The sequence below is a fragment of the Nilaparvata lugens genome, chromosome X (genome assembly GCF_014356525.2).
Source record: "Nilaparvata lugens isolate BPH chromosome X, ASM1435652v1, whole genome shotgun sequence".
Classification (NCBI taxonomy): domain Eukaryota; kingdom Metazoa; phylum Arthropoda; class Insecta; order Hemiptera; family Delphacidae; genus Nilaparvata; species Nilaparvata lugens.
The window spans coordinates 61,368,267-61,394,825 of record NC_052518.1 but is presented as its reverse complement, the minus strand read 5'-3'; the positions used below and the strand labels follow the sequence as shown (position 1 = coordinate 61,394,825).

The following is a 26,559-nucleotide window of genomic DNA, read 5'->3' as shown; positions in this document are numbered from 1 at the left end:
GCGCGCAAGGCTGACCCTCCTCCTCCTTCACCACCGCTCTTCACATTCATTTCTTGTTTTCCTCCTTCTTCTCCTTGTCGGCCTCTCTGCTTTGTGCGGTATTTCGTTTCTCGCTATCAATTCTATCTCCTTGTGCTCTGTCATTTGTACGCTCCACTCCCTGGTCATTGTTATCATTGTCTATCGGTCTCTCTTTCTTCTCTCTATCCATTCCACTCCGTTCCATGATATGCACTGCACTGACTGGCGATCCTTGTCGCTTATTGCCTATTTCATTATACTCATCTTCTTCTGGTGCGACTCCACAACACGTTATTCGTTTTCTTTTCACGTCTACACAGAGAAGAGATCTCTGTGATGTCTCTCCTCTTCTCTGTGACGTCTATCACTGCTTCAACTCTGTCTAGGAAATCAGCTCCTAAAATGCCGTCAGCTTGTATTGCGATTTCGGCTTTAGAGAAAGGGTGAACAAAATTCAAGTGTGCTATCCGACAATTAAAATATTTTATGCCAAATACCCCCAGCATAGCGCCGGTCACTCCCCGTGATCTTGAGTGTTCTTTCGATAAATCCATGCCTTCTATCGGATACTTCAGGATGGATATCTCGGCTCCGGTGTCCACTAGCAGGGTTCTCGTCTCTCCCTCTATGCGTAGTCTGACGTAGATGTTGTTCGTCTTTCCTGCTGCAATACATGGTATCCAATCTACTGGTCCATTTTGGGTCTGGCCGGCATCTGGACCTCTGATACCTGGCCGTTCCCATTTGGGTGATTTCGGATATTATCATTTTTTGCTCCCTGTCCACGAGTCGGGCAGTTGCATGAGAGGTGATCGGGCGCCCCACACGAAAAGCAAAATTTCGGCCTTGCTTGTCCTCCGTCTCCAGAGGCTTTTTCGAATAGTCAAGCTTGTTAGAGATATCTTGAAATACGGTAATCCGAACTATTTTAAAGATGATTTCAAATTTGTCTCTGAAGGTAGGAGGATAGATGCTTCACATACTAGAACCGGAGAAAGTACTTTAAGGATACCCAATCATCGAACTACTATTTTCACAAAATCCTTCTTAGTCAGTGCCTGTCGTGCATGGAATACACTTCCTGTTTCTATCAGGTCTATCGAGAGCCGAGCGAGCTTCAACCTGACTTTAAAAAAACATATTTTGGAACAAATGACTGAAACTGTCCCGCCCTAGAACGATCACATGACAACCATCCCTCACCCATTCCACCAATATAAACCTTTAAACCATGTTATAGAACGAATTGTATATATATATATATATATATATATATATATATTATATAAACTCATGTTATTTCAATTATCCACTGCATACTGCTGTATATTACTGAAATTTGATAACCCTGATCTACTTTCAGCCTACTTCATTTTATTAATCAATTATTTGATCTTATCTACCTATATAATTATTTTACTTTATCAATTTTCTGTTTTTTTTCTCTTCAATATTCATATTGATTAAAACTTTTACAATATTTCCATTAATAAATAAATCCTTAGTTTAAATAATGAAATTAACGTTTTGGTAGAGAGTTAGTGGGGAGGATATTTTTAATATTCTTCCCAAAGAATGGACATTGATATGTCCAAAGCTCCGCCAATTTATGTAGATGCATAACAATATGATTATTATCTATAGTTATTATATTACAAATTGCTTTTTCATATCATAATACAGTTCAATAGTTATTTTCTTAGTCTATAAGTAGAGGGAGGTTGGGAAAACTGGGAAGCTTTTTTGCTCGAAATCCCCTCCCCCCTCTCACCCCTCGTCCATCCCTCCTCCCCTTCCCCCCGCCTGTAGGGTGGGGGGTGTTCTAAAAATAGATTTCCCCTTCCCCCTGTCCAGTGAAGGTGAGGGGGATAGAGAGAGAGGGAGATATATCTTTCTCTCTCTTTCTAAAAATAGATTTCCCCTTCCCCCTGTCCAGTGAAGGTGAGGGGGATAGAGAGAGAGGGAGATATATCTTTCTCTCTCTTTCTAAAAATAGATTTCCCCTTCCCCCTGTCCAGTGGAGGTGAGGGGGGTAAGATATCTCCCTCTCTCTCTCCAGGTGAGGGAAAAAAAAATTTCCCTTTTAGGAGGAAAAATTCCCTCTCTCTACTGTCAAATTAAAGTGAATCCATATTTCTACATCTAATGCTATACTGAGACAGATTGAGGTGAAACCTAAAGATGTGGGGAAAAAATCTCTTTGAGAGGGAAAAATTCTCTACTGTCAAATTAAAGTGAATCCATATTTCTACATCTAATGCTATACTGACAGATTGAAGTGAATGCATTTCGCTCTAATGCCAGACTCACTTTGAGAAATTCCTTTGGTGTCAGATTAAAGTGAATTCATATTTCTACATCTAATGCTATACTGACAGATTGAAGTGAATCCATTTCGCTCCAATGATATACTACGATGACAGGCTCAAGAGATAGAGATCTCCTTCTTTTACTCGTGCCATCTCTTTCCCGCACCCTTTCCAAAAGGAAAGGAGATAAGAATCAATTGAGAAATTCTCTCCCAGTATAGATGAGAGGGAAAAATTCCCTTGGTGACAGATTAAAGTGAATCCATATTACTCTAATCCAAAGTGAGGTCAATGACTCTCTCTACATCTAATTGAATTGAGAAATTCTATTTCATCTAATGCTATAAATCTCTACATTCTTTTACATTTTTTATCTGCAATATCGTACAAGCATTTCCAAAGTTCATCGGAATTTTTAACAACAGATAATGACGAATCATTTGTACAATCATAATGTAGATGACCGCTGTCTAGAATATTGAGCAGTTCGAAAATCTCAGATAGAATCGAAAAGTGTACATTTTCTGTTTTTGTTAACGGTAGATTACAAGCTGAATTACACTCAATTACAATACTGTCAATGCTTGTTATGTTGACCAAATGTTTGGAATAATGCCATTTATTTGGCTGCAAAACAACATTATCAAAACCAAGTATCTTAGCGATCGAATCAGAATGTGTTAAATCAATGGCTTTATCAGAATGAATTTCAATCTTCATAGTATTTACGTTTGCACGTATAATAAGTTTATTCTTCTTGTCATCAATATTCAATTTATTCTTTAAAGATTTTATAATATCCTCAACTTCATATGCACCAGTATCCAACTCGATTAATCTATCACCATATTTGAAGCTGGAATTTGTTCCTTTGTTAATGTTTGCAATACTATTGTAACTGGAAAAATTAATCAATCCAATTTCCCATTCACGATTTTTATCCAATTCTATAATTTCTTGTAAATGTTCATAGAGATCACTTGTGTTAGATCGTAATGTAATAACCACCATCTTGTGTGTTCACCACAAACACTTAATTACAACTGATTTGCAAGAAACAATAATGTAAGATGACCACAAAAATCGCTATTTAATGGTTGCATATGCTCTACATTATAAAATATATTTACTCCATTTTCTTTTTTCCAATATTTGTCCAATTCGTATGGAGGTTGTAAATTTCCAATTGGATCAAAATACCAAACATTAGAACCAATTTTCTTATATGCTACCCAATGTGTCCCATCCTCGCTTTCCCTTGCTAAATTCACAATGGCATTCTCGTTTTTTAGAATTTTTTTGGGTAATGCATCTAGCATATATATACCTCTTAACCGAATCTGTAATAATTTCGACCAATCAATCAAATCATAATTACTCAATTCTCCTTCAATATTCATGTCTTCTTCTTCTTCTTCTTCTTCTTTGTTGTTCTACGTTTCTTAACTTGAGGGAATAAACTCACTCCATATGATGCTGGTGGGGGTGGGGGTAGAAGTCTGCCACCACTTTCAGGAAAAGGCTTCAAAAAATATCCTTTTCCTGCAATATGCTTTTTCAACTGAGCTATAGCTTTGTGTCTAATATCGTTACTATAACTTCTCCTCTCCCCCTTCTTCTTCTTCTTCTTCTTTCTCAAAGTCCCACCAAACGCCGCTTTAGCTTTCATAACGTTTGTAACAAGATAGCTAAGTGCTTTCTCGGCAAGGGGTGTTTGAGGATTTTTGAAAATGTCCCATGCAGCGTTCGCTAGAGCCCTGTCAGCTACCGCCCGAGTTTTATTATCGCTATTTTGAGTATAGGCTATATCGTGGGCCTTGCAAGCTTTATCTAACGAATTTATACCTTGATCACCTCTCTTTAACCTTTCATTAACCTTCGTGCCCGGCCCACACCACTCGTATCCGGGAATATGATATTCTTCCCCAAGGTTATCAATTACCTTATTTAGAATAGTTGATGTTATATTACCTGCCAAACCTGACACACCTTTAAAAACTCTTGCTGCTGAACTCAAGATACCTTTACCCCGTTTCCTCGAACTCTGCTTTTTTCTCCTGCATACCATTTTTCATTACCTTTCAACTCAATGGTTGAACATTAACTGAGGTTAATTAATTAATCAATACATCAACTTGATTTGGTTTAATGTTCAAGCATTGAGTTGGAAGTGAATTCATATTTCTACATCTAATGCTATACTGTCAGATTGAAGTGAATCCATATTGCTATGATACATTGCTTGAATGATAAGAATATTATTTCAAATCTGAAAGGTGAATGTGATTTGAAAAGGGAAGAAATGATGCTGGGCCACCCACATCTGTGGGAGCGCGTGCTAATGTAGGAGGGGGCGAGAAGCTGGCAGCGCTTGCCTGCACAGCTGTGTGTGTGTGTGTGTGTGTGTGTGTGTGCGTGTGTGTGTGTGTGGTGGAAAAGTCTAGTGAGCATGCTCACAACAAACTATAAAATACGTGCTCACCCTATTTAAATTATCATTCACAACAGAGCAGCTGAAGCATTTCTTCTTCTTCTGAGTGAAATTCATTACGAACTTATCAACATCATCAACAACAGGTAAGAATTGAAAACAATTTTTTATCAAATATGCACACATTTTATTCAACTATTCAACTATTCACATACATCTATACAATTCGTAACACATAGGTGAACGAATTGTATACAGATATAAAAATTGTAAAGCTTTAACAATTTTTATATCTGTCCAATTTGGACACTTATGTGTTACTACTAACACATAATTTTTACAAGTTTCGTTGAAATGGCGTATTTTTCCCGCATCAATGCAGGAAGCGAATCTTTGAGGCAGATACACCTCGCATTTGCTTCCTGCATTGATTATTTTTAAAATTATACGTCGCCCGTGCTGGTTTGTGTGCTCCCTCGCCGCGACGATGCGGTATGGTTGATCCTCCTCCAACTCTCGCAGCGGGACCCATGGCTTGGGTAGAGGTTTGTTAACGAGTTGTACAAAGTCCAATTCAGCCTCCTTTATTAACGGTACGAGCGAGGAGTCCTCATCCACCACACGTTTCTGTTGAAAAATATTTGATTAGTGTCTTATTTGTTTCAGATCTCTACATCAGATTATCATCGAATTCTCTGCATAAAGTGAGTAATATCAGTTATTGAAATAACATTGTTGCATGATCGAGTACTTTTAACAATAATATCTAAACAGTTCAAATAATATTTCCTTAGCATCAATTTCTATTCGGTTCAAATAATATTTCCTTTGCATTCCATGCACTTCAAATAATATTGGTAACAATGTTGCATGATTGGCTACTTTAAACAATAATATCTAAGCAGTTCAAATAATATTTCCTTAGCATCAATTTCTATTCGGTTCAAATAATATTTCCTTTACATTCCAAGCACTTCAAATAATATTGGTAACAATGTTGCATGATTGGGTACTTTAAATAATAATAATATCTAAGCAGTTCAAATAATATTTCCTTAGCATCAATTTCTATTCGGTTCAAATAATATTTCCTTTACATTCCAAGCACTTCAAATAATATTGGTAACAATGTTGCATGATTGGCTACTTTAAATAATAATAATATCTAAGCAGTTCAAATAATATTTCCTTAGCATCAATTTCTATTCGGTTCAAATAATATTTCCTTTGCATTCCAAGCACTTCAAATAATATTGGTAACAATGTTGCATGATTGGCTACTTTAAACAATAATATCTAAGCAGTTCAAATAATATTTCCTTAGCATCAATTTCTATTCGGTTCAAATAATATTTCCTTTGCATTCCAAGCACTTCAAATAATATTGCTGACATTTATGCATGATTGAATACTTCAAACGATAATATCTCATAATACCATTTCTAATCAGTTCGAGGAAATATTGCTTGCATTCTAATCAGTTCAAATAATATTCAGATCAAATGATATTGATATCAAATAATCAAAGACTTGTATGTGCACAGATTTTTTTCCGTGATTGATTGTTAAAAAATCTGTGCATACACAAGTTAATAATATTTGTTGAAACTAACCTTTGATTGAGGGAGCACCTCATCCTCCTCTTCGCCGCTGACTTCACCCTCCTCGAAGGCTAGTTTCCTCTTGGCCTGCCTCTGCCTGATGTTGTTTGACAGCGTTGTCAACACAGCACGCCGCGGCGCCCACGTAGGTGCTGGACGCAAGCGTTGGATGGGGCTGTCCGGAATCACCATCTCGCCCCCTGGTGATGTTGGACGCTGTGGAGCGGGTGCGGGTGCAGCGGAGGCAGGAGCGGAGGCGGCAGCGGCAGCAGCAGCAGCAGAAGAGCCGGCACAGGACTCGGCAGCTTTGCGCTGCCAGTAGTTTAGCACATGCTGCGGGGGCGGGCTATCCGGCAGGATAAAGGATGGAGAACTCATCTCGTGTGTGTGTGAAGTCTCTGTTGTCTCTGATGTAAATGATAATTTTCCTCTCATCGCTTGTGTTTATATAGCATACGTTTCTCTCTCTGTTCCAGACACGTGCGAGCGAGAGCATGCCACAAGGCGAAAAAAATTTCGAATTTCTCCCCCAACAACAACACGTGCTCCCAGATCGTTATCAGATTGTAAGTATCCCACACACGATCATTTTTCGAATAGCATCCATGTGTTAGAAGACGAAAAAAAAATCTCGTCTAGAACTTAGCATGAGACTTCACCTGCTAGAAATCCCCCATGTCTATGCCCCAATAAAACCCATGATTCTAATTTTATAATTCAAATCAATGTTAGATCCTTCAACATCAAAGTAAGAGCAACTCATTTTTCAAACATGAATCTTATCTTGTCATCAATATCATCAATATGACATTTTAATATTTAATGTATTACAGTAGCAAAGTTGTTGCATTTCATTTATTTACAATATTGCACACATACTTGATTTTGATCTTTCTTTGTCAATCCTGTTCTAAGCCTGTCTCATCTACAGAATCTCGTAAAAAATTCCAGATAACTTGATTTAATTGTTCTTCTGTGAAATAGCATTTCTCGATTCAGTTATTAAATATTTCATTGTTTTCACAGCATTTTCTCACCTCTCAACTCGAGTTCCGAACCTCATAACCAGTTGAGCTCTCGTCGAGACAACACAGCTGAGAGGAATCAAAGGCGGTATCTACACCTGAGAGGAATCAATCATAGCCCGCTATCTACACCTGTAGCTCGCTATCTACACCTCTAGCCCGCTATCTACACTCGAGGAGATTCACGCAGCATCATCAACCACTACATGTAAGTACAGTTTTACTTTGATTTTATCCTCTGAGGAGGAAAATAGTCCTCCGAGGAGAGGTTTTCTCCTCCGATGACTATTTTTCTCCTCCGAGCACAGGTTTTCTCCTCCGAGGAGAAAAAACCTTCTACAATATACTGCATGCATGCGATTTATCTTTAGAATATGATATATCCGGAACATCCAAGCCCCGCTCTTCTTTCTCACACTCATCGTATAAACAAAACGGTAAATGTATTACTTTTTCAAATGGTTCATCGATAATATATTTACAATAGACACATTGCAGATAGAATGGATTTTTATGTAAGAAATAACCATTTCTCACAAAATACTCTGCTTTATTGCGTAATGATTTACAAAAGTCACAATGTAGATGGTGTGGAGGCAGTTTTTCAAAGTACTCTCCTTGGACGAATGAATCTTCTACACAATTAAAAGTTGAATATCTTTCTTCATATTCTTGTAGAATATTATTATCGTAATTCTCCTCTTCAATTGTTATATTATCTTTCCTTCTACAGTTTGACTGTACCTTGCATGTTCTATTGCTGGTATGTCACTTTCTTCCCATTTTCCCAAATAAATTGAACAAAATACACATCCCACAATGTCTGGTGGAGATGAGAATATAAATCCCTCTTTCGCCATGTTTTCCGCGGACAAATGCGGAGAAGATTTCAACCATCTTTTATCAAAAGATAATAATCTTAATCTTTCATGCAACATTATGTGATCTTGAGATATCATTTTCACACACCCTTCTTCTACCAATGACAATTCACAACTAAACATGTTGTTGTACTCTATCTCATCCTGTTCGTTTTGTTTTTTCAGAATCATGCCGAGGGAACGCAGACTACGCGGCATCAATTCCGCAGCAGCCCGCCATCGCATCAGCCTCGATGAGGAGGATATCGACATCACCAGCGTGCTCGAGAGCTCGAAACGTCGAGTTTTCGATATAATTAGGGAACATGCGGCACGCTATGATGGGAATGTAAAGTGGTTCATAGTCCTCAACGTTTTGCTGTATAAATTAGTGGTGATGGATGACAAGCAGGTTGGTGACTCTGTCTCATCTCTAATAAATCTACATAGTTACTCCAACATAGCGCTAAACGTGCTTGAGAACTATGAAGAGTTTAATGAGCATTTCATGTTAGCTGTGAGAAAAATCCTCTCATCTTTCGAAAATTTTGTAAGACATGGGAGTGGATGGGTGCTAAAGAAAATTGAATCACTGGATGTGAACGTGATTAAATTTAATCCTATATACACATCCAGTTTCATTCAAACACCCCAGTTTTTGAAAAAGAAAAAATGTATTATAAATGTGAAAAATCTCTCTGACGAAAAATGCTTTTTATGGTCAGTGCTCGCGTATTTCCATCAGAAGCCAAAGGACTCACACCTGACTGTAAAGTATTTGAGTAAGTTTGCTCACACACTTAATACGCGAGGTGTAAATTTCCCGGTGACGACACGCGATATTAAGAAATTTGAAATACTCAATCCGGACATTGCAATTCACGTCATCGCGTATGACAACAAAAAGTTTTTCCCCTTCCGTACAAGCATTTTCCGCACTCGTAAACATCAAATTAATCTTTTAATGCTAAAAGGCGATGCAGGAAAAACTCATTTCTGTTTAGTAAATACCGCGAACGGGAAAAACGGGCTATCATGTCTTCTCTCCCACCTTTCAAAATCCCACGGTCAAGTACACATTTGTAATTTTTGTTTCCATAGATTTACATCAAACAAAACCAAAAATTGTGATGCTGAAGCAAATTTGTTGAAACATGTGGAACTTTGTTGCAAGTTTGAATCTCAGCGCGTTTCATATCCTAAACGCCGAGAGACAATTAAATTCAAGAAACTAGGCGCGACGTTGAAGAAAAAGTACACCATTTACGCGGATTTAGAAACATACGTTGTTAATATCGATAATGATGATGATTCCGATTCTGATGAAATTACTCGTAGTTACACAAAGAAAACGGCGCGTCATATTCCCTGCGGGTATTGTTTCGTTGTTATCGATGTTAACGGGGAAATCGCTCATGGACCTGTACTCCATAGATCGAGTAGTTTAGACGAAAAAATCATGGAGAAATTTCTTCAGGAAATTACAGATCTCGGCAACATTTTGTATGAGGATATGAAACGAGAAATTCCGATGCAAGCTTTATCCGAAAGTCAAGAGCGTGAATTTCAAAATTCAGTAAACTGCGGGCTTTGTGCTGAACCGTTTTTAGACAGCGATATTAAATGTCGTCACCACGCGCATGAAACCGGTAATTACTTGTGTGCGGCACATGTTTCTTGTAATTTAACAGCTCGTACTCCGGAGTACATATCGTGTTATTTTCATAATTTCTCCGGTTTTGATTCGCATTTTATTCTAAAATCGCTCGGTAAATGTAAAAAAGAAATTTCCTGCATCGCAAATATGTCAGAGAGATTTTTGACACTTTCAGTAGGCAAAATTAAATTTTTAGATTCCTACAAGTTTATGTCTGAATCCTTGGAAGTATTGGTGCGTAATTTGGTAGAGAGTACAGACATGGAAAAGAAGTTCGAACGATTATTTTCGGTGTTTGATGATCCACCTCGCGAACACAGACAGCTCTTGTTGAAAAAAGGAGTATATCCCTACTCGTACATGAGCTGTCCCGAAAAATTCGCGGAAACATCGCTTCCTCCCATCGAATGTTTTCATAACGACTTAACTGATACACCTCTGTCTCGCGAAGAATATGAGCATGCGCAAAGAGTGTTCTCAACATTCAAGCTGAAAAATCTGGGTGAATATCACAATTTTTATTTATGTTTGGACGTAATGCTATTAGCAGTAGTTTTTGAATCCATGAGGTCTACGCTTTTTAGCTCATACGGTCTCGATGTGACCCATTTTGTTTCCCTCGCGCACTTCACCTGGAATTGCATGCTGAAACACACTAAAGTCGAACTGGAATTACTAACAGATCCGGACATGCATCTTATGTTTGAGGCGGGAATGAGAGGCGGGGTCTCATTTATCGGTAAACGTTATTGTGAGGCGAATAACAAACATCTACCTGAAACATACAATCCTTCAAAACCGTCTAATTATCTGCTTTATATCGATGCAAACAGTTTATACTCGGAAGCTATGAGTCGAAGCTTGCCTGTTGGAAATTTCAAATTCCTCTCAGAGGAAGAAATTTCCAGCCTTGATTTCGCGAATTTGGACAGCAATTCAGAAACCGGGTATATAATAGAATGTGATCTCAAGTACCCCCAAGAGTTACATGATAAGCATGCGAGCTTCCCCCTTGCTCCTCTCCACCAAACGCCGCCGCGCGAATTGCTGTCGAACTACCAAACAAATGAGAACGGTCAAACTGGAACCAAAAAGCTCATGAACACACTTTTCGACCGTGAAAAGTACATTGTTCACTATGTCAATTTAAAGCTCTACCTTCAGCTCGGTTTGAAATTATTGAAAGTGCATCGCGTCATTAGCTTTTCCCAATCTCCCTGGCTGAAAAGCTACATCGACTTCAATATCCGGAATAGACAGAACGTGAAAAATAAATTTGAAATATCCTTCTTTAAGGCCTGTTGCAATCTGATTTTTGGTAAGACAATTCAGAGTAGTCGTAAGCAAATGAATGTTAAAATTATCACGGATGAAAAACGGTTAGATAAGTACATTTCAAACCCGCTATGTAAACGCTGGCAAATAATTAGTCCGAACGTGATCGCGGTTTTCTCTCGTAAGTTGGAACTTAAAATGAACAAGCCTGTCTATTCCGGCTTTTCCGTACTGGAGTTGAGTAAATTCCATATGTACGATTTTTTCTATTGTAAATTACAAAAAATTATACCGTGGGATCGTATAGAACTGTGCATGACTGACACCGACAGTTTTCTTCTAAACCTTAAAGTCGAAGATGTGTATCAGTTGATTAGAGAAAATTTGTCCCTTTTCGATACTTCTAACTATCCACCTTCCCACCCTTGCTTTTCCATGGAGAGAAATAAAGTTGTAGGAAAGTTCAAGGATGAGACTGGGTCAAAGCCTGTCCATAGATTTCTTGGACTTAGATCCAAACTTTACTCATATTTAGTATGTAACGAGAATGAAGAACTTGTAAATAAATGTATAGCAAAGGGTGTACAGAGCGGAGTAAAATGTAGAAAGCTTAATTTTAATTTATATATGAAATCATTGTTTGAACGTAGTGAACATGTGGAAAAATTTAATATGTTAAGATCCTATAATCACACCATGTATCAGGTTGAATGTGCAAAAATCTGTTTGAGCCCTTATGATGATAAGAGGTATATTGCTGAGAATGGTGTTGATACTCTCCCATTTGGACATTATAGAGTGCCCACAACACTCTAACTGATTGGTCAGTATGTCCCATGACAATCATCCGACACCACTGATTTTGATTTGTCTGTTGTGAATATCATGAATATTATTAGATCTAAGTTAGCTTTAGAGCTTCATAGCGTGCCGCGTGTGAACTATCCCACTCGCAAATATGAGTTGAAAAGTGAAAAAGACTTGCTTCAAGCCGATCTCATTGAGATGACAAGTTTATCACGTTTTAATAAGGGTTACAAATATATCTTAGCTGTTATTAATTGTTTTTCAAAATTTGCATATTGTGTACCATTAAAAGACAAGACAAGCCAATCTGTATTTAACGCTCTCGAGCCAATTATTTCTAAAAATAAGGAGTTAAGCTGTTCCAAACAGATCAAGGAACAGAATTCTTTAATTTAAAAGTTAAAGCATTATTAGATAGATATAGTATTAAACATTATCATGTTTTTAGTGATAAGAAAGCCTCCATAGTTGAAAGGTTCAATAGAACACTTAAAGCAAAAATTTATAGATATTTAACTGAACATGGAACCAAAAACTGGACATCACAACTAGACAGTTTAGTTCGAGATTATAATGCAACAATGCATTCATCCATTAGAATGAAACCTGAAGATGTGAGGAAAAAAGATCGTAATCATGTTTTAATGTCATTGAATTCTGCATTCAATAGACGATATAAATTGAAAAATTCAAAACCGAAATTTAAGCTAGGAGATGTTGTACGAATCTCAAAGAAAAGGGTTCTTTTCGATAAATCTTATAACATAAACTGGAGCGCAGAGTATTTTGTAATTCATTCTATATTTCCTTCTCAACCTGTAACGTATAGCTTGCGAGATCTAAATGGAGAAGTAATTAGTGGTAGGTTTTATGCAGAAGAAATTAAAAAAACACAATTAAATGAATCGGAGAGACAAGTGTATTTGATTGAAAAAATATTAAAACGTGATAAAAAAGGACTGCTAGTGAAATGGATTGGGTTTTCAACGCCTAGTTATATTAGTAAGGATCAACTATTAGATGAAAAATAATCTTTTGTAATCTATTGTAAATATCATGTAAATTTATTGTAAATAATCTATTGTAAATATCACGTACATTTATTGTAAATAATCTATTGTTAATCTATTGCAAATACATTCCATTCAGTGTAAATATGACAAAGATTTGGTGTAAATATAATACGTCTCTATCAAAAAATGCTTGACAGTTTCATTTTAATCTGAAGTTTTATTTGCTAAGGCTCAAGCGTTCTCGTGAAGAGGGTGCGGGAGAGAGAGGGGGAATTGAAGTGAGAAACTTCTATCAGTGCATTGAAAGGGGAGAGCGCTTGCATCCCGATGTGATAAGCTATGGTGTGTGGTGTCTAGCGCACAACCTCTTCCTCCTTGATAACTTATCAGTTCCTTATCAGATCGCATGCTGTACACGTGACTAACATGAGTAATATCCCGATAGTAAATTTCGACAATGTTATAAGAGAGAAAGAAATGCCAACATGGTGTAAAAATGGTAAGTTATTACCACATAATGCAAGGATCCTTATAATAGGCTCTTCAGGTTGTGGCAAGACCAATTTGCTATTTAATTTAATTTTTTCAAAGAATGGGTTGAGATTTAAAACTATATACTTGCACACGAAGAGCGAGTATCAAGATAAGTACTTGTTTTTGAGAAAAGTCTTTTCAAAAATGAAGGGTATTGAATTTCATATAAACAACAATTCGGAATCTATAGCTCACCCCAACAAAATTCAACAATTTTCTCCTGTCATTTTCGATGACTTCCAACTTAATCACGTACCTCAAATAAGAGAATATTTTACCATGGGTCGACATCGTAATATTGACACTGCATATTTAATTCAGAGTTATGGGGCCACACAGAAACATTTCACTCGGGACAACGCAAATATGATTATAATCTTCAAGGTAGATTTATTGAGTCTGAAATTAATTCACAGAGATCATGTTGGAGCAGATATTTCTTATAAAGATTTCGTTAAACTTTGTCATACAGTTTGGAATCGTAAACCTCATAATTTTCTAACTATTATGACCAAGTGTGGAATTAATAGCGGCAAGTACCGAGATTCGCTCGATACGTTTCTTACCGTTCAGTAGAGATTAATTCTTTGTGCAGTCATGTTGTCATACAGCAGGAAGCTGAATAGAAAGGACGTTGGTTTAATCGAAAAGATTAAGAAATTGAGAAAAGTAATTAGAGAGAAGCATAAAAGCTTAGTCAATTTTGAAAAGCGATCGGAGGAATATAATAGGAAAACGCTCTCCCCGTTGATAGAGCCCATAATTGAACTGGGAAAAAACAAATTCTCACACTCTGATGTAAAACCAAAAAAGGAACAAGTAAAAGAGGAGAGTATGGAAATTGATGATAATGAGGAGGGAGATGAACAGAGTTATGAGAGTTCAGCAGACAATTTTTTAAGCTCAACTAAATTTGAAAACAGTTTACTTGGTTCTAGCAGAAACGACGATGTGCTGTCACAATATCTAAAAACGTTTCATGCGGAAAAACAGAATAATTCAATCAGTTATGGAATTTCATATAATTCTAAAGATGACGTGTATTATATTGGTAATCAGCAAGTAATATTTGTTGACGGTTATATAGATATTGATAGTGAAAGATTTCGATTAACACACGGTCTACTTGAGTTATTATTCAGTGCGAGACCAAACTCAAATCTTTATAATCAAAGAGATCTGGATAAGTATAAAAAAATCTTAACACTTACAGGTATACATTTAGATCGAAGAGGCTATGTTAAACGAAATCAGGGAATTAAATCGCAAATGATTCAAAAGTTATTTCCCAGTAAAAAAATTAGTAAAAAGAAGGGTTGGGGTTTATTGAAATTTGCAAAAAATAATTCTCATGATAGAATTTATCAATACTTTGATAATTTTGACGAATTAGTGGAAAGATTAAATTTACTCTATTCCTCAAAAGCTAGTGGGAACAGTGGGCATGATGTGGAAATCGCGAGTATAATTGAAGAGCTAAAAGAAGCAAAATTAATTGTTTAGTGTCACGATGACTCTACATCGATTCGGACGAATTGATACGGGTAGTGCTAGTGGAGCTCTTGCTAATCTTACATGTGATATTGACTCGATAACACAGAAGATAATCGAATCGATAAATCAACAAGGAATCAGCGAAGCTGTGAAATTTTATTTAGATTCGCAAATAACCAAACTCGTTTCGGAAAATACAAAGAATATTGGAGTGAGCATAATTGAAAGAGAACATATTCTAAGTATGTTACAAAATTTCAGTGCTAATATCGATAAAGCTATTGGAGAGAGAACTCAAACTCTAGAGAGTGCTTTAGGAGAAGTGAAAACTTTAACAGACAGCTTTTCATCTCAGTTGCTCAGTATTAACAACGATAAAGTTGATAAGGCTTATTTAGATGAAAAATTAAAAGCCGTATCAGATAAAATTAAGAATTTGGAGGTGCTGGACAGAAACTATCTCAATACTAAATTGAAACAACTTAGTACAGAAATTTTTACTAAAGTAAATGAAACACACCCATCGGGAATTGATAAGCAATATTTAGAATCTACTTTGCAGAAATTGATTAGTTCTTCATTAACAAAGGAAGAGTTTGAAAAACGATTATCTGAAATGGCGAGTGCAATAAAAGCTAATATTATGGAGGGTATTGAGCAGTTTATTACAAAAGATGCTATTGCTATTCTGATTAATCAAATTGCAGAAAAGTATGCAACTAAAAATGATATTGGAGATTTTCTTAAGAAAAACGAGATGGCAGATGCTGTGAAAAGCGTTCGTGACGAAATAGCTGAGGCAATTAAAAATTCGGAAGAGGGTGCTGTCATGAGACTGCAATGTTCGGCCCCATTCATTGACTACCTAAGTTTATTTATCCACAGAGTGGCCCTGGACATTGTATCAAAATATGCCGAGGTGTCTTTCCATATGAATTGGATTGAGGCAAAGGATCATGGGCTTAACGAACATCAGGTAGTGCAAATTATTACAGAAAAAATGGATTTGGTCAAATATAAAGACTTTATATTGGCGCCGAAAACATAAAATCTTGAGTTGAGTGTGAGAGAGTGAACGTTTCAGTCTAGACGAGTGTGATTGATTGTATAAACACACGTGTGAGAGACAAAACCTATAGTTTCAGTCTAGACATTTTTGAGTATATCGATAAATCTTTTAAAGGATGTGAGAGACAAAACCTATAGTTTCAAATTTCAGTCTAGACCACCGTGATTGACATTTTTGAGTATATCAATAAATCTTTTAAAGGTTGTGTGAGTGAACTTCAACACCTATAGTTTTCACCCTAGACATTTTTGACTATATCGATAAATCTTTTAAAGGTTGTGTGAAGTAACTTTAACGACTAAACACTTGTCACATAAATCGATTTTTTCATGTAACGGTTTTCGATGCAGGAGTTATCGGGGGTTAGAAAGGGACCTCACAGGGAGCAGAGCAGATGTGGCTAGATGAGGCACGCGCGAGCGAATGCACGCGTCACTTTACTCTAAAGAGGTGATATGTCCCATTATAAAACTTATACTAGATTCCTTCCTTTCGTAATGCTGCTGAGAAACGTTTCACTACTACAGTATAGGAACGATCGATCAAAATGGAACTTGATTCTTGTCTCCTTTCCTTTCGGAAAGGGTGCGGGAAAGAGATGTCACGAGTAAAAGAAGAAGAAGAAATGCTGGTTGTGAGAAGCGAGGGGAGCGTATAACATTAGTATAACATTAGTATAACATTCTTCCTTTACTCGGCCTTCGTAATAAAGAAGGGTGCGGGAAAGAGATAAGGATCAATTGAGCCCGTCATCATAGTATATCATTAGAGCGAAATGGATTCACTTCAATCTGTCAGTATAGCATTAGATGTAGAAATATGAATTCACTTCAATCTGACACCAAAGGAATTTCTCAAAGTGAGTCTGGCATCATAGTAGAGCGAAATGCATTCACTTTAATCTGTCAGTATAGCATTAGATGTAGAAATATGGATTCACTTTAATTTGACAGTAGAGAATTTTTCCCTCTCAAAGAGATTTTTTCCCCACATCTTTAGGTTTCACCTCAATCTGTCAGTATAGCATTAGATGTAGAAATATGGATTCACTTTAATTTGACAGTAGAGAGAGGGAATTTTTCCTCCTAAAAGGGAAATTTTTTTTTCCCTCACCTGGAGAGAGAGAGAGATATCTCTCTCTCTATCCCCCTCACCTCCACTGGACAGGGGGAAGGGGAAATCTATTTTTAGAAAGAGAGAGAAAGATATATCTCCCTCTCTCTCTATCCCCCTCACCACCACTGGACAGGGGGAAGGGGAAATCTATTTTTAGAAAGAGAGAGAAAGATATATCTCCCTCTCTCTCTATCCCCCTCACCACCACTGGACAGGGGGAAGGGGAAATCTATTTTTAGAACACCCCCCACCCTACAGGCAGGGGGAAGGGGAGGAGGGATGGACGAGGATGAGAGGGGGGAGGGGATTTCGAGCAAAAAAGCTTCCCAGGTTTCCCAACCTCCCTCTACTTCTATATTATGTAAATTCATCTATAACTTTGCTGTATTGTAAGCTATTGTATATAAGTGTATAAGCCAGTATATATTGTAATCTACATAAATAAAGTACTCAATCAATCAATCAATCAATCAATCAATCAATCAATCTCGACATCCACCTCTCGATGTTCGGATCGGCTCACTCGGATTCGTTCTCTTCCTCCTTGTGGCGCACTCTCTCCCATAATGACTGAATCCTCCGCACTAGTAGCAGGTGTCTTTCTGGTTGCCTCGTTTTGGAGTAGACTTGTCTCTATGTTTGACTCGACCTTTTATTATATTGACATTGACGTCATTATTCATATGTTCAGTCACTATTGGGAAGATATTATTACTGGAGTTATTTGAGGATTGTGCCTCTGCCATCGCTCTGCTATTCCGATTGCCTCCTCCAAGTCCTTGGGTGGGAATACTTGTAGCGTGGTCGCTGCTGGGCCCTTGATCCCTCGTACGAAGGCAGCCAGGAGAGTGTGTTGTAGCTGAGCGCGCGTCCACTCAGCCTCTTGTCGGTTGCTAGGAGCTGGCATCGCCTTCAATCCCATTTCTCGGCATCTATCAGCAAATGCACGTGCGCTCTCTCCTACATTTTGCTGTACCGTACTCAATGATAACAGCCAGCGTTCGGGGTCAATGGATCTTTCAAATCTTTGGAGAAGAATCTTCCTAAAATTTTCAAAAGTTGCTGATTCGAGTGTAAGATCTGGGTGGGCTTCAATACACGATGCAACCGCTCCCGTCGATTTCAAACGACAAATCAATTTTTTGTCTTGATCGTTCCAATTCCCCATTTGAGCTATCAGGTCGATGTTTTGTAGGAACTCTCGTACATTTTGGGTACTTGATTCACCTGAGAAATTTTTAATGAGTGATTGTAATCCTAAATCTCTTCACTTCGCCACCTGCCTAGTGTTACTGCTACTTCCGGAAGCCTGATTTCCGGCAACGTCCCGGTTGATTTGTTCTGTCAATTCCCTGTTCTGTTGTCTTAATCTTGCTAGCTCCTCCCTCTCCGTGGTCGTCTCGTTCTGATCTTTCGATTCTGACATGATTGTGGATAGTTGGCAACTATTCTCTTTATCTATCTACTCCGAATTGAAGGGTGAATTTGAAGGGTCACTTGAATTGAATCGGGGTTAAACTCAAATCAGAGTTAAACTCAAATCAGAGTTAATTAACACAAATTAATTCTCTTAATCAATCAAATAGTCAAAAATTCCTAACAGTGCATCGATCATTTCAATAAGCATTGAGAACACATTGTGTGCGTAATGGTTGAAACTTGGCATAAGGTCAATTATGATTGATACAAGCTCTACAATGAATTCGGCAACATTGTATGATAATAATCTATGAACATTAGACATTTTTTGCTGCCTAATCCCACCGCTGCCACCAATGTAAACGGAGGGGGGTTGTTTCTTCTTTTCTATTATATTTGCTAAAGTGTACTGCTATCAATTAATCATCTACCGGTATTTGAATCCTTGATTGGTTGGGAGCTTTTAGTGGATTCGTTCATTCAAAAGCACAGATTATCATAATTGTCACCTATTCTAGCAACTATAGTAACTATGAGCCAGGAACTTCAATGAAAAATACTTTCAAAATTCAACCTCAGGTTTATTCAACTCATTAACGAATCAAAAGAATCAATAGCAATCATGTCAAATTTTCCAACAGAGTTACTCAGTAACTGATTCAGAAAAAAAGGTATATTCAATTTCAATCTATACATTTTAGGAACCTGCTAACTTGCTGCAACTAAATTCGGGCCTCCGACATTCTATGTACTAAATTCCGAGCTAAATAAAAACAATAGTTTGGCACTCACCATTTCTACAATTTAAACTTCAACTCTTTAGAAACACTCAATCCAAAACCCAATAAACTCAGACGTAATGAAACTCACTACACTCTACTCAAATTCACAAACACAACTAACCTTTTAATTGACCTATCAATTTTATTCTATCAATTTTAGATTACTATACAAATTACAACAAAAGTACTGATAATAAAAACTTTTCAATTTGTCCCTCTGGATGGGCAACAGACCCATTCAGAGGACCGAGGCTCGCGCACCCTTACATGATTTTCCGTTCATGTCTCAATACCAACTGTGGCCCTTTCACTGAAAATTATTCCCCCTCCATGAGCATTGAGCATAAATTTCAGTGGAAAAGCCAAAGCTGCAAAAAGGTCGTACAATTTTCAAATACAGTGGCTTTTTCGACATGAAATTGAAACTGTATTTGAAAAATGCACGAAAATTGCTTTAATTTTGACAACTAAGCAACAAGTTAGCAAATTCAAACAAAAAAGAGTCAATTCTCACACTTAAAACGCAGGGTTCAACATACAGTTAGAATCAAAGTTCATTCCAGTTCAAAAACCTGAAAAATAATATAAGATACACAAAAAAAGCTGCAATAATACCCACTCAATATTCACACTATTACAAGTATATCTTTTTACGCTGTACAGTAGTGAAATATTTTATCAAGCTATGCAGGACGAAAATGTTATCTACGGCAGAATACCCTACTCTAAAACCCGCCTGATTCTCGGAGATAATTTTTCTCATTCTAACCCAATCATCCAATCTTTTTTAATAGTATTCCTACAAATACTTTATAAACGGAATTTGTGAACGATATGGCTCTATAGTTATTAGGATTCTTGGTGTCGCCTTTTTTATGCAAGGGAAATATTATTTATTTATTAAAAGGAGACGTACACTCATCATAAGTTCTGTTGAAAAATACATACAACAACTCCTTGAATTCTAATGGTGCTTTTTTGTAAAATTCAGGAGGGATCCTATCCTCTCTTGGCGCTTTTCCGTTTTTATGCCTTTTCAGGGATATATCTATCTCATCATAACTAATATTATCCTATCAAGCGCATCACTATTGATAAGTGGTTCAGCATACATTATTAGTCCACTTGATCTTTCAGGTGTAACTGTTTAAAATTATATATCCACTCATCTGCACTAATATTAGAATTTGTTTGACTGAATTCCTTTCAGTTTGCGTACTATCTCCCAAAACATTTTAGAATCTTTAACAGTTGCAAGTTTATTTTTTAAATCTTTCCAGTAATATTCCTTTTTAGTTTTACATGAAGCCTTATATTCTTTTGTTATTCGCACATAGTCATCTCTAACGTCAACGGAATTAGTTTTCTGGAATAATCTAAGAAATGAGAATATGCGTGATCTCATATTCTCACATTCTCTATCATACCAGTCGTTCTTTTTAAATCTATTCCTCATTGATTTAGGGACATATTTGAAATTAGCTGTGTTGTAAATGAGTTGCCTCAACATACTACCGGCCTCGTTGATGCTGTCAGGGAGATTATTGACATTCCTACAATTAGCAGTCAGCTTTTCCGTAAAGCCAGTATTATTTAAACAACTCACCGATAACTTCGGAGCAGGTGGTATCAAATTATTTTCGTTATCGTTACGATAATCACTCAATAGACAAACGCATATTGGCAAGTGATCAGAGAAACTTACAGGTATAACATTCAGTTTTTTTACTAAATTCAAGCATTCCAAACTTACACAGCATATATCAATAGCTGATGCCCCTCTACTTCCTACGAATGTGAGCTCCCCCGCCTCATCACCTATAGTTCTACCATTTAAAATAGCCAAATTAAACTCTTCACAGAAATTCACTAACTTTTTCCCCTTCCTATTAACAGTTTTATCCTTAGAGTTACGATCATGAGATATTATATTTGAGAGATTTAACGTTAACTCTAACGGTACATTCTGAGATTCTCCTACTCGCCCATTCATATCTCCCGCAAGAATAATGTTATCTGTATTATCTAGTGTCGACATAAAATCATACAACACACAGTAATCCCATTCCCATTCCTCGTCTGACCCACCACTCAGATAAACTGGTACAATTATCACATTATTATCAGATAATATAACTACATTTCTACCATTTAAATTTTCTATTTTATGTTTTAACTCATTTCTAACTGATATTAATTGGCCCTTCTTTGGCCTTCCATACCTTGAATCCCTTATCGCGAAATCCCAAACATAATCATATCCTTCAAGATACTTTTCAAAGAAAACATGATCTCCGTTCTCTACAAATGTTTCTAATAAAATAAAACAATCATAATCTCTTAAGAAATTGAAAAAATCGAAAAGAAACTTACCACGCAGCCCACATACATTATAAACTAATAAACTAAAAATTCTATCTCACTTTTCGTCTTTATTTTCTGACTGACGGCAGTGGCTCAGTGTCCTTGATCACTCCCAGCTTCACTACGACGTTGATCGGCTCCGTTCAGCGCATTGACGACCGCATCTGCGTCCTCTCAAAGAACATCACGTAGTTTTTCCTCCCCGTCCTGGTTCCCTGATTTCAACGTTCCTTCTCCATCAATTTCGAATAACACGTTGCGGATAGTAAGACGGTCATGATTTATAAATACTTTTTCTTGTGGTCGTACCCTCATGATTTCCTTTTTCATTACGAACAGTTTTGCCCTGGCTTTTCTGGTCTCTGAGGAAAAATCCTTGTGAACAAAAAACCCTGTTCCCTTGAGCTTTTTCGCATTATTTAGGATATGTGTTAAATCGGCGTTGTCGGGAAAGTTTGCGATGAGTGGGCCTCCATCCCTCGCTGGACCTAGAGGATGGGCTCGGTTAATCCACACATCCGGTCTCGCTCCCAAAAACTGGATACAGAAATTTTTCACCACGTTTACTGCATTGAATGTATTCACATTGAATTTTAGTCCTTTAAAAATCAAATTGTTCCGTCTACTTCTATCTTCCAAGCCAATAACCCGTTTCAAAAGCACTTTGTTTGTGTCCAAAAGCTGAGAAATTTATTGCTTCAAATTTTTATTTTCGTTCAACACTTCATCCACTACTGTTTTTATCGATGCCACTGAGCTTTCAAAGTCTTCTTTAAGTTTTTTCAGTTTACCATCTATATTCGATGATAAGTGACTTTCTAACTCCTTTGATAATTTTTTCATGGTCTCTTCATCGATCCCCATTGCTGAATTGGATGATTTATTTTTATGAGAATGTCCTTCGACCTCGGGCAAACTTGTTGACCGGATCCTCTTTGATGAAGCTGTGGGTGAACAGTAGCTTTTTATGTCCCTCTGCATACCACTACAGATTCAGCATACTCACAATATATTCACAATACACACGTTAGTCAACACGATTTATATACAGGGTGATTCATAATTATGGTGAAATAATTTGAAACGTGATAGTAGACGTAAAAATAAGAAAAAAAATTCTCATAAACATATATCCATAAACGCTTCATTAGCGAGCTATACAGAGTGAAAGATTTCGCCCGGAATTCAGTTCCTCTGGTGAAATACACCGATGCTGAATTGTTTGGGCACTAGTTTTTGAAAAACTCATGCTAGATTCATATGTAAAAATATCTGAAAAATTGAATAAAACTAGTCTAGAAGCTGTAGTGTGAGTAGTTTTTGAGAAAAAATTTGAAATATGCAAAGAATCTAAGTAGAAAAACACAGACTTCTACATTTGATGCCCAATAACTTTCTTTAATGACCAGTAAACAAATAATTTGTCGCAATAAAAATTGTAGAGAATTTAATTCTGAAAAGAATGATGTAAGCTGTGTAGACTAAATTTAAATAGAAGTTGAATAAAATGTATTCTTATGTAGTACATTACACCACAAAAATGTGCTGTTTTATGAGGAGAGAGCTAATAACTCATAGGTTGTAGCTGATTGCAAATAAAACATGGATTTCAATAACAGCTGCTCCAAAACAGCTGATTTATTTTGTTTTAAATGAGAAAATATTTATAAGAAATTATCAGCTGAAAATTATTTTCAGAAACATTTTAGCTCACTGTTGAACAAAAAAACATACTGTAACTTAGGCCTACTGTAACCGCGCTGTGTTTTTTGTTTAATCTATCAACCAGTTATTTGTAACCATTTCACTTTGCTTTTGTGTTAAGTGTTAACTTTTCAAAAAATGGCAGGTAATTTCAGACATTATTCATACTCCGAATTAGCTGACATGCATTCAATGTATGGAATGGGACACTACTGTAATAGTACTGAAGCAAGACGTTTGTATCAAGTGAACTTTCCTAACCGAGTATGTCCAAGTTCAAGGTATTTTGCCACTATTCATTCATCAAAGTCTGTCTGAAACAGATTCTTTGATATCCAAAGAGCACATTTATGCTGGCAGACCCCGATCTACTATGACTGTTGAGTTAGAAGAACAAGTTCTTAATGAAATTTATGAACATCCAGAGAAGAGCACGAAAGAATTGTCAGTGCAGTTTAATGTCAATCAATCTATTATTTGGAGGATACTAAAAGAGCAACAATTACATCCATACCACCTCCAGAAAGTTCATACTCTATTGCCACGAGACTGTATTCCCCGTGCTGGTATTTGCCGATGGTTTTGAGTAGAACTTGTTTACCCAAACTTTTTAACAACCGTTTTATTTACCGACGAGGCACACTTTACAAGAACAGCTATCGTTAACGTCCACAACCAACATATTTGGGCAGCTGCGAATCCTCATGCCATTAATCCTAATCTTCCACAACATCAGTTTTCAGTAAACATTTGGGCAGGAATCATAGATCATCTACTTCTGCTCCAGCTTCCTCCCAGGCTTAATGGCATAATCTACTAGTCTTTTGGTATAAGTTTAATGTCATTTAAATATAAAAAAAAACTTTTCATAAAAAAACCGAATATTTTATTTGCAATCAGCTACAACTTATGAGTTATTAGTTCTCTCCTCATAAAACAGCAAATTTTTGTGGTGTAATGTACTATATAAGAATACATTTTATTCAACTTCTATTTAAATTTAGTTTACAGAGCTTACATCATTCTTTTCAGAATTGAATTCTCTACAATTTTTATTGCAACAAATTATTTGTTTACTGGTCATTGAAGAAAGTTATTGGGCATCAAACGTAGAAGTCTGTGTTTTTCTACTTAGATTTTTTGCATATTTCAACTTTTTTCTCAAAAACTATTCACACTACAGCTTCCAGACTAGTTTTATTCAATTTTTCAGATATTTCTCCATATGAATCCAGCATAAGTTTTTCAAAAACTAGTGTCCAAGCAATTCAGCATCGGTGTATTTCACCAGAGGAACTGAATTCCGGGCGAAATCTTTCACTCTGTATAGCTCGCTAATGAAGCGTTTATGGATATATGTTTATAAGAACTTTTTTTCTTATTTTTACCTCTACTATCAGGTATCAAATTATTTTACCATAATTATGAATCACCCTATATAAACTCGTATAACTTTAACTGAATACGCGAAAAGTTCAGATTTACTAAATTATTAACTGTATTCAAGACTGATCAAGTAAACCGACACAAAGTAACTTAAACTCGAAAAATCAGATAAGCGGAGGAAACAAGATAGACGTCTGTCCTGCTCGGCGTTCACTACTCAACTCCAATTTAAATACTTCAACTAACTGTAACTTTGAATAATATAACATTATTATTCACGAAATGTTTCAACTACCTTACAGTACAGTAGTGTAATGCGCTTTATTTCTTGATAAAATAACAGCATTAAAGTCATTAAAGTCGTGATTATCTATTTATTTCCATAATTAGCATAAAAAATCTGGTGTGATACACTCACACAACTTTCCTTGCTCATTGAACTATTTAAAATTTTACATCTATTTTCGTTTAAAAACCTTTTCCCTTATTTTGATCAAATATTTCTCTTGTAAAAAAACATCCACGGAACAAAGTGCCCTTTTTATAACCCTACCTTAAAATTTCCAATATAGTTCGCTAAATAAACCTAAGCCTCAATATCAAACGAGAATAATTTAGGAGAAAAACATAATGAAGATTGACGGCAACATATTTGCAACTACGATCAGACTACTGTATATGTGTATATACAATTGTTTTCAGAGTACTTTTTCCTTTATGTAAATATTGTGAAATTCGATGTTTTTTTTTAAATTCGTCAAAACAGCTGTTCTACAGATGAAATATCTTGACTATGACTGTGTTCTTTTTATAAACTGCTCTACCTACCCACGGTATATGGAAGAAGAAAAAGTAAAAACCGTGTTCCTACCTACCTCATGCACGAGAAGGAGGTTACAAAGTCCATTTCTCAAGGATTGGGTGGACCCCCCATTAGTACCCCAGGAAAAAGACTCATGTCAGTTGATAGAGCTAATAAATAACTATACAGGGTATGGATTTAAAAAAAATTGTTAGAGCCGTTTTTGAGAAAATCGTGAAAAACATGGTTTTTTAGTAACTGTCATTTTTCTCAAGAATATTACGGAGCTCCTGCAATTTTCACAGAAATGAGACTCATGCCAGTTGATAGGGCTTATGAATAAGTTATCTATGGTATGAATTTGAAGAAAATCGTTGGAGCCGTTTTCGAGAAAACCGTGAAAAACATGATTTTTTAGTCATTATCCGCCATTTTTCTCAATAATATTACGGAGCTCCTGAAATTTTTCCTGAAATGAGACTCATTTTAGTTGATAGGGCTTATAAATAGCTATCCATGGTATAAATTTGAAGAAAATCGTTAGAGCCATTTTCGAGAAAAACGTGAAAAACATGGTTTTTTAGTAATTATCCGCCATTTTTTCCGCCATCTTGAATTGAATTCTATTGAATTTCTTATTGTCGGGTCCTCATGGTATAAGGACCTTAAGTTAAAAATTTCAAGTCAATCGGTTAATTAGGAATGGAGTTATCGTGTTCACAGACATACACACATACACACACACACATACTGGAACAAGGCCACAAACAGGGAGGTGAGAAATGAACATACAATGCGGGGAGGCTGATTTACACACATTTACACACATGTTAGAGATTCAATTTTTGTTTTAGAAGGTATATTAATATGTTTTTAATACAATTGTAACA

The 26,559-nt window shown here is 36.4% G+C and overlaps 1 protein-coding gene across 1 annotated transcript; it reads right to left on the bottom strand.

The window, feature by feature from the left end:
• Positions 1 to 281: 281 nt before the first annotated feature.
• LOC111057681 lies at positions 282 to 7,008 on the bottom strand. The gene is made up of 3 exons (XM_022345137.2): positions 6,375 to 7,008; positions 5,103 to 5,388; positions 282 to 751 (listed from the first exon to the last, which is right to left on the bottom strand). Exons 1-3 carry the CDS (start codon positions 6,795 to 6,797, stop codon positions 282 to 284), a joined length of 1,179 nt encoding a protein of 392 aa, XP_022200829.2. The 5' UTR covers positions 6,798 to 7,008.
• Between the last annotated feature and the right edge of the window lie 19,551 nt (positions 7,009 to 26,559).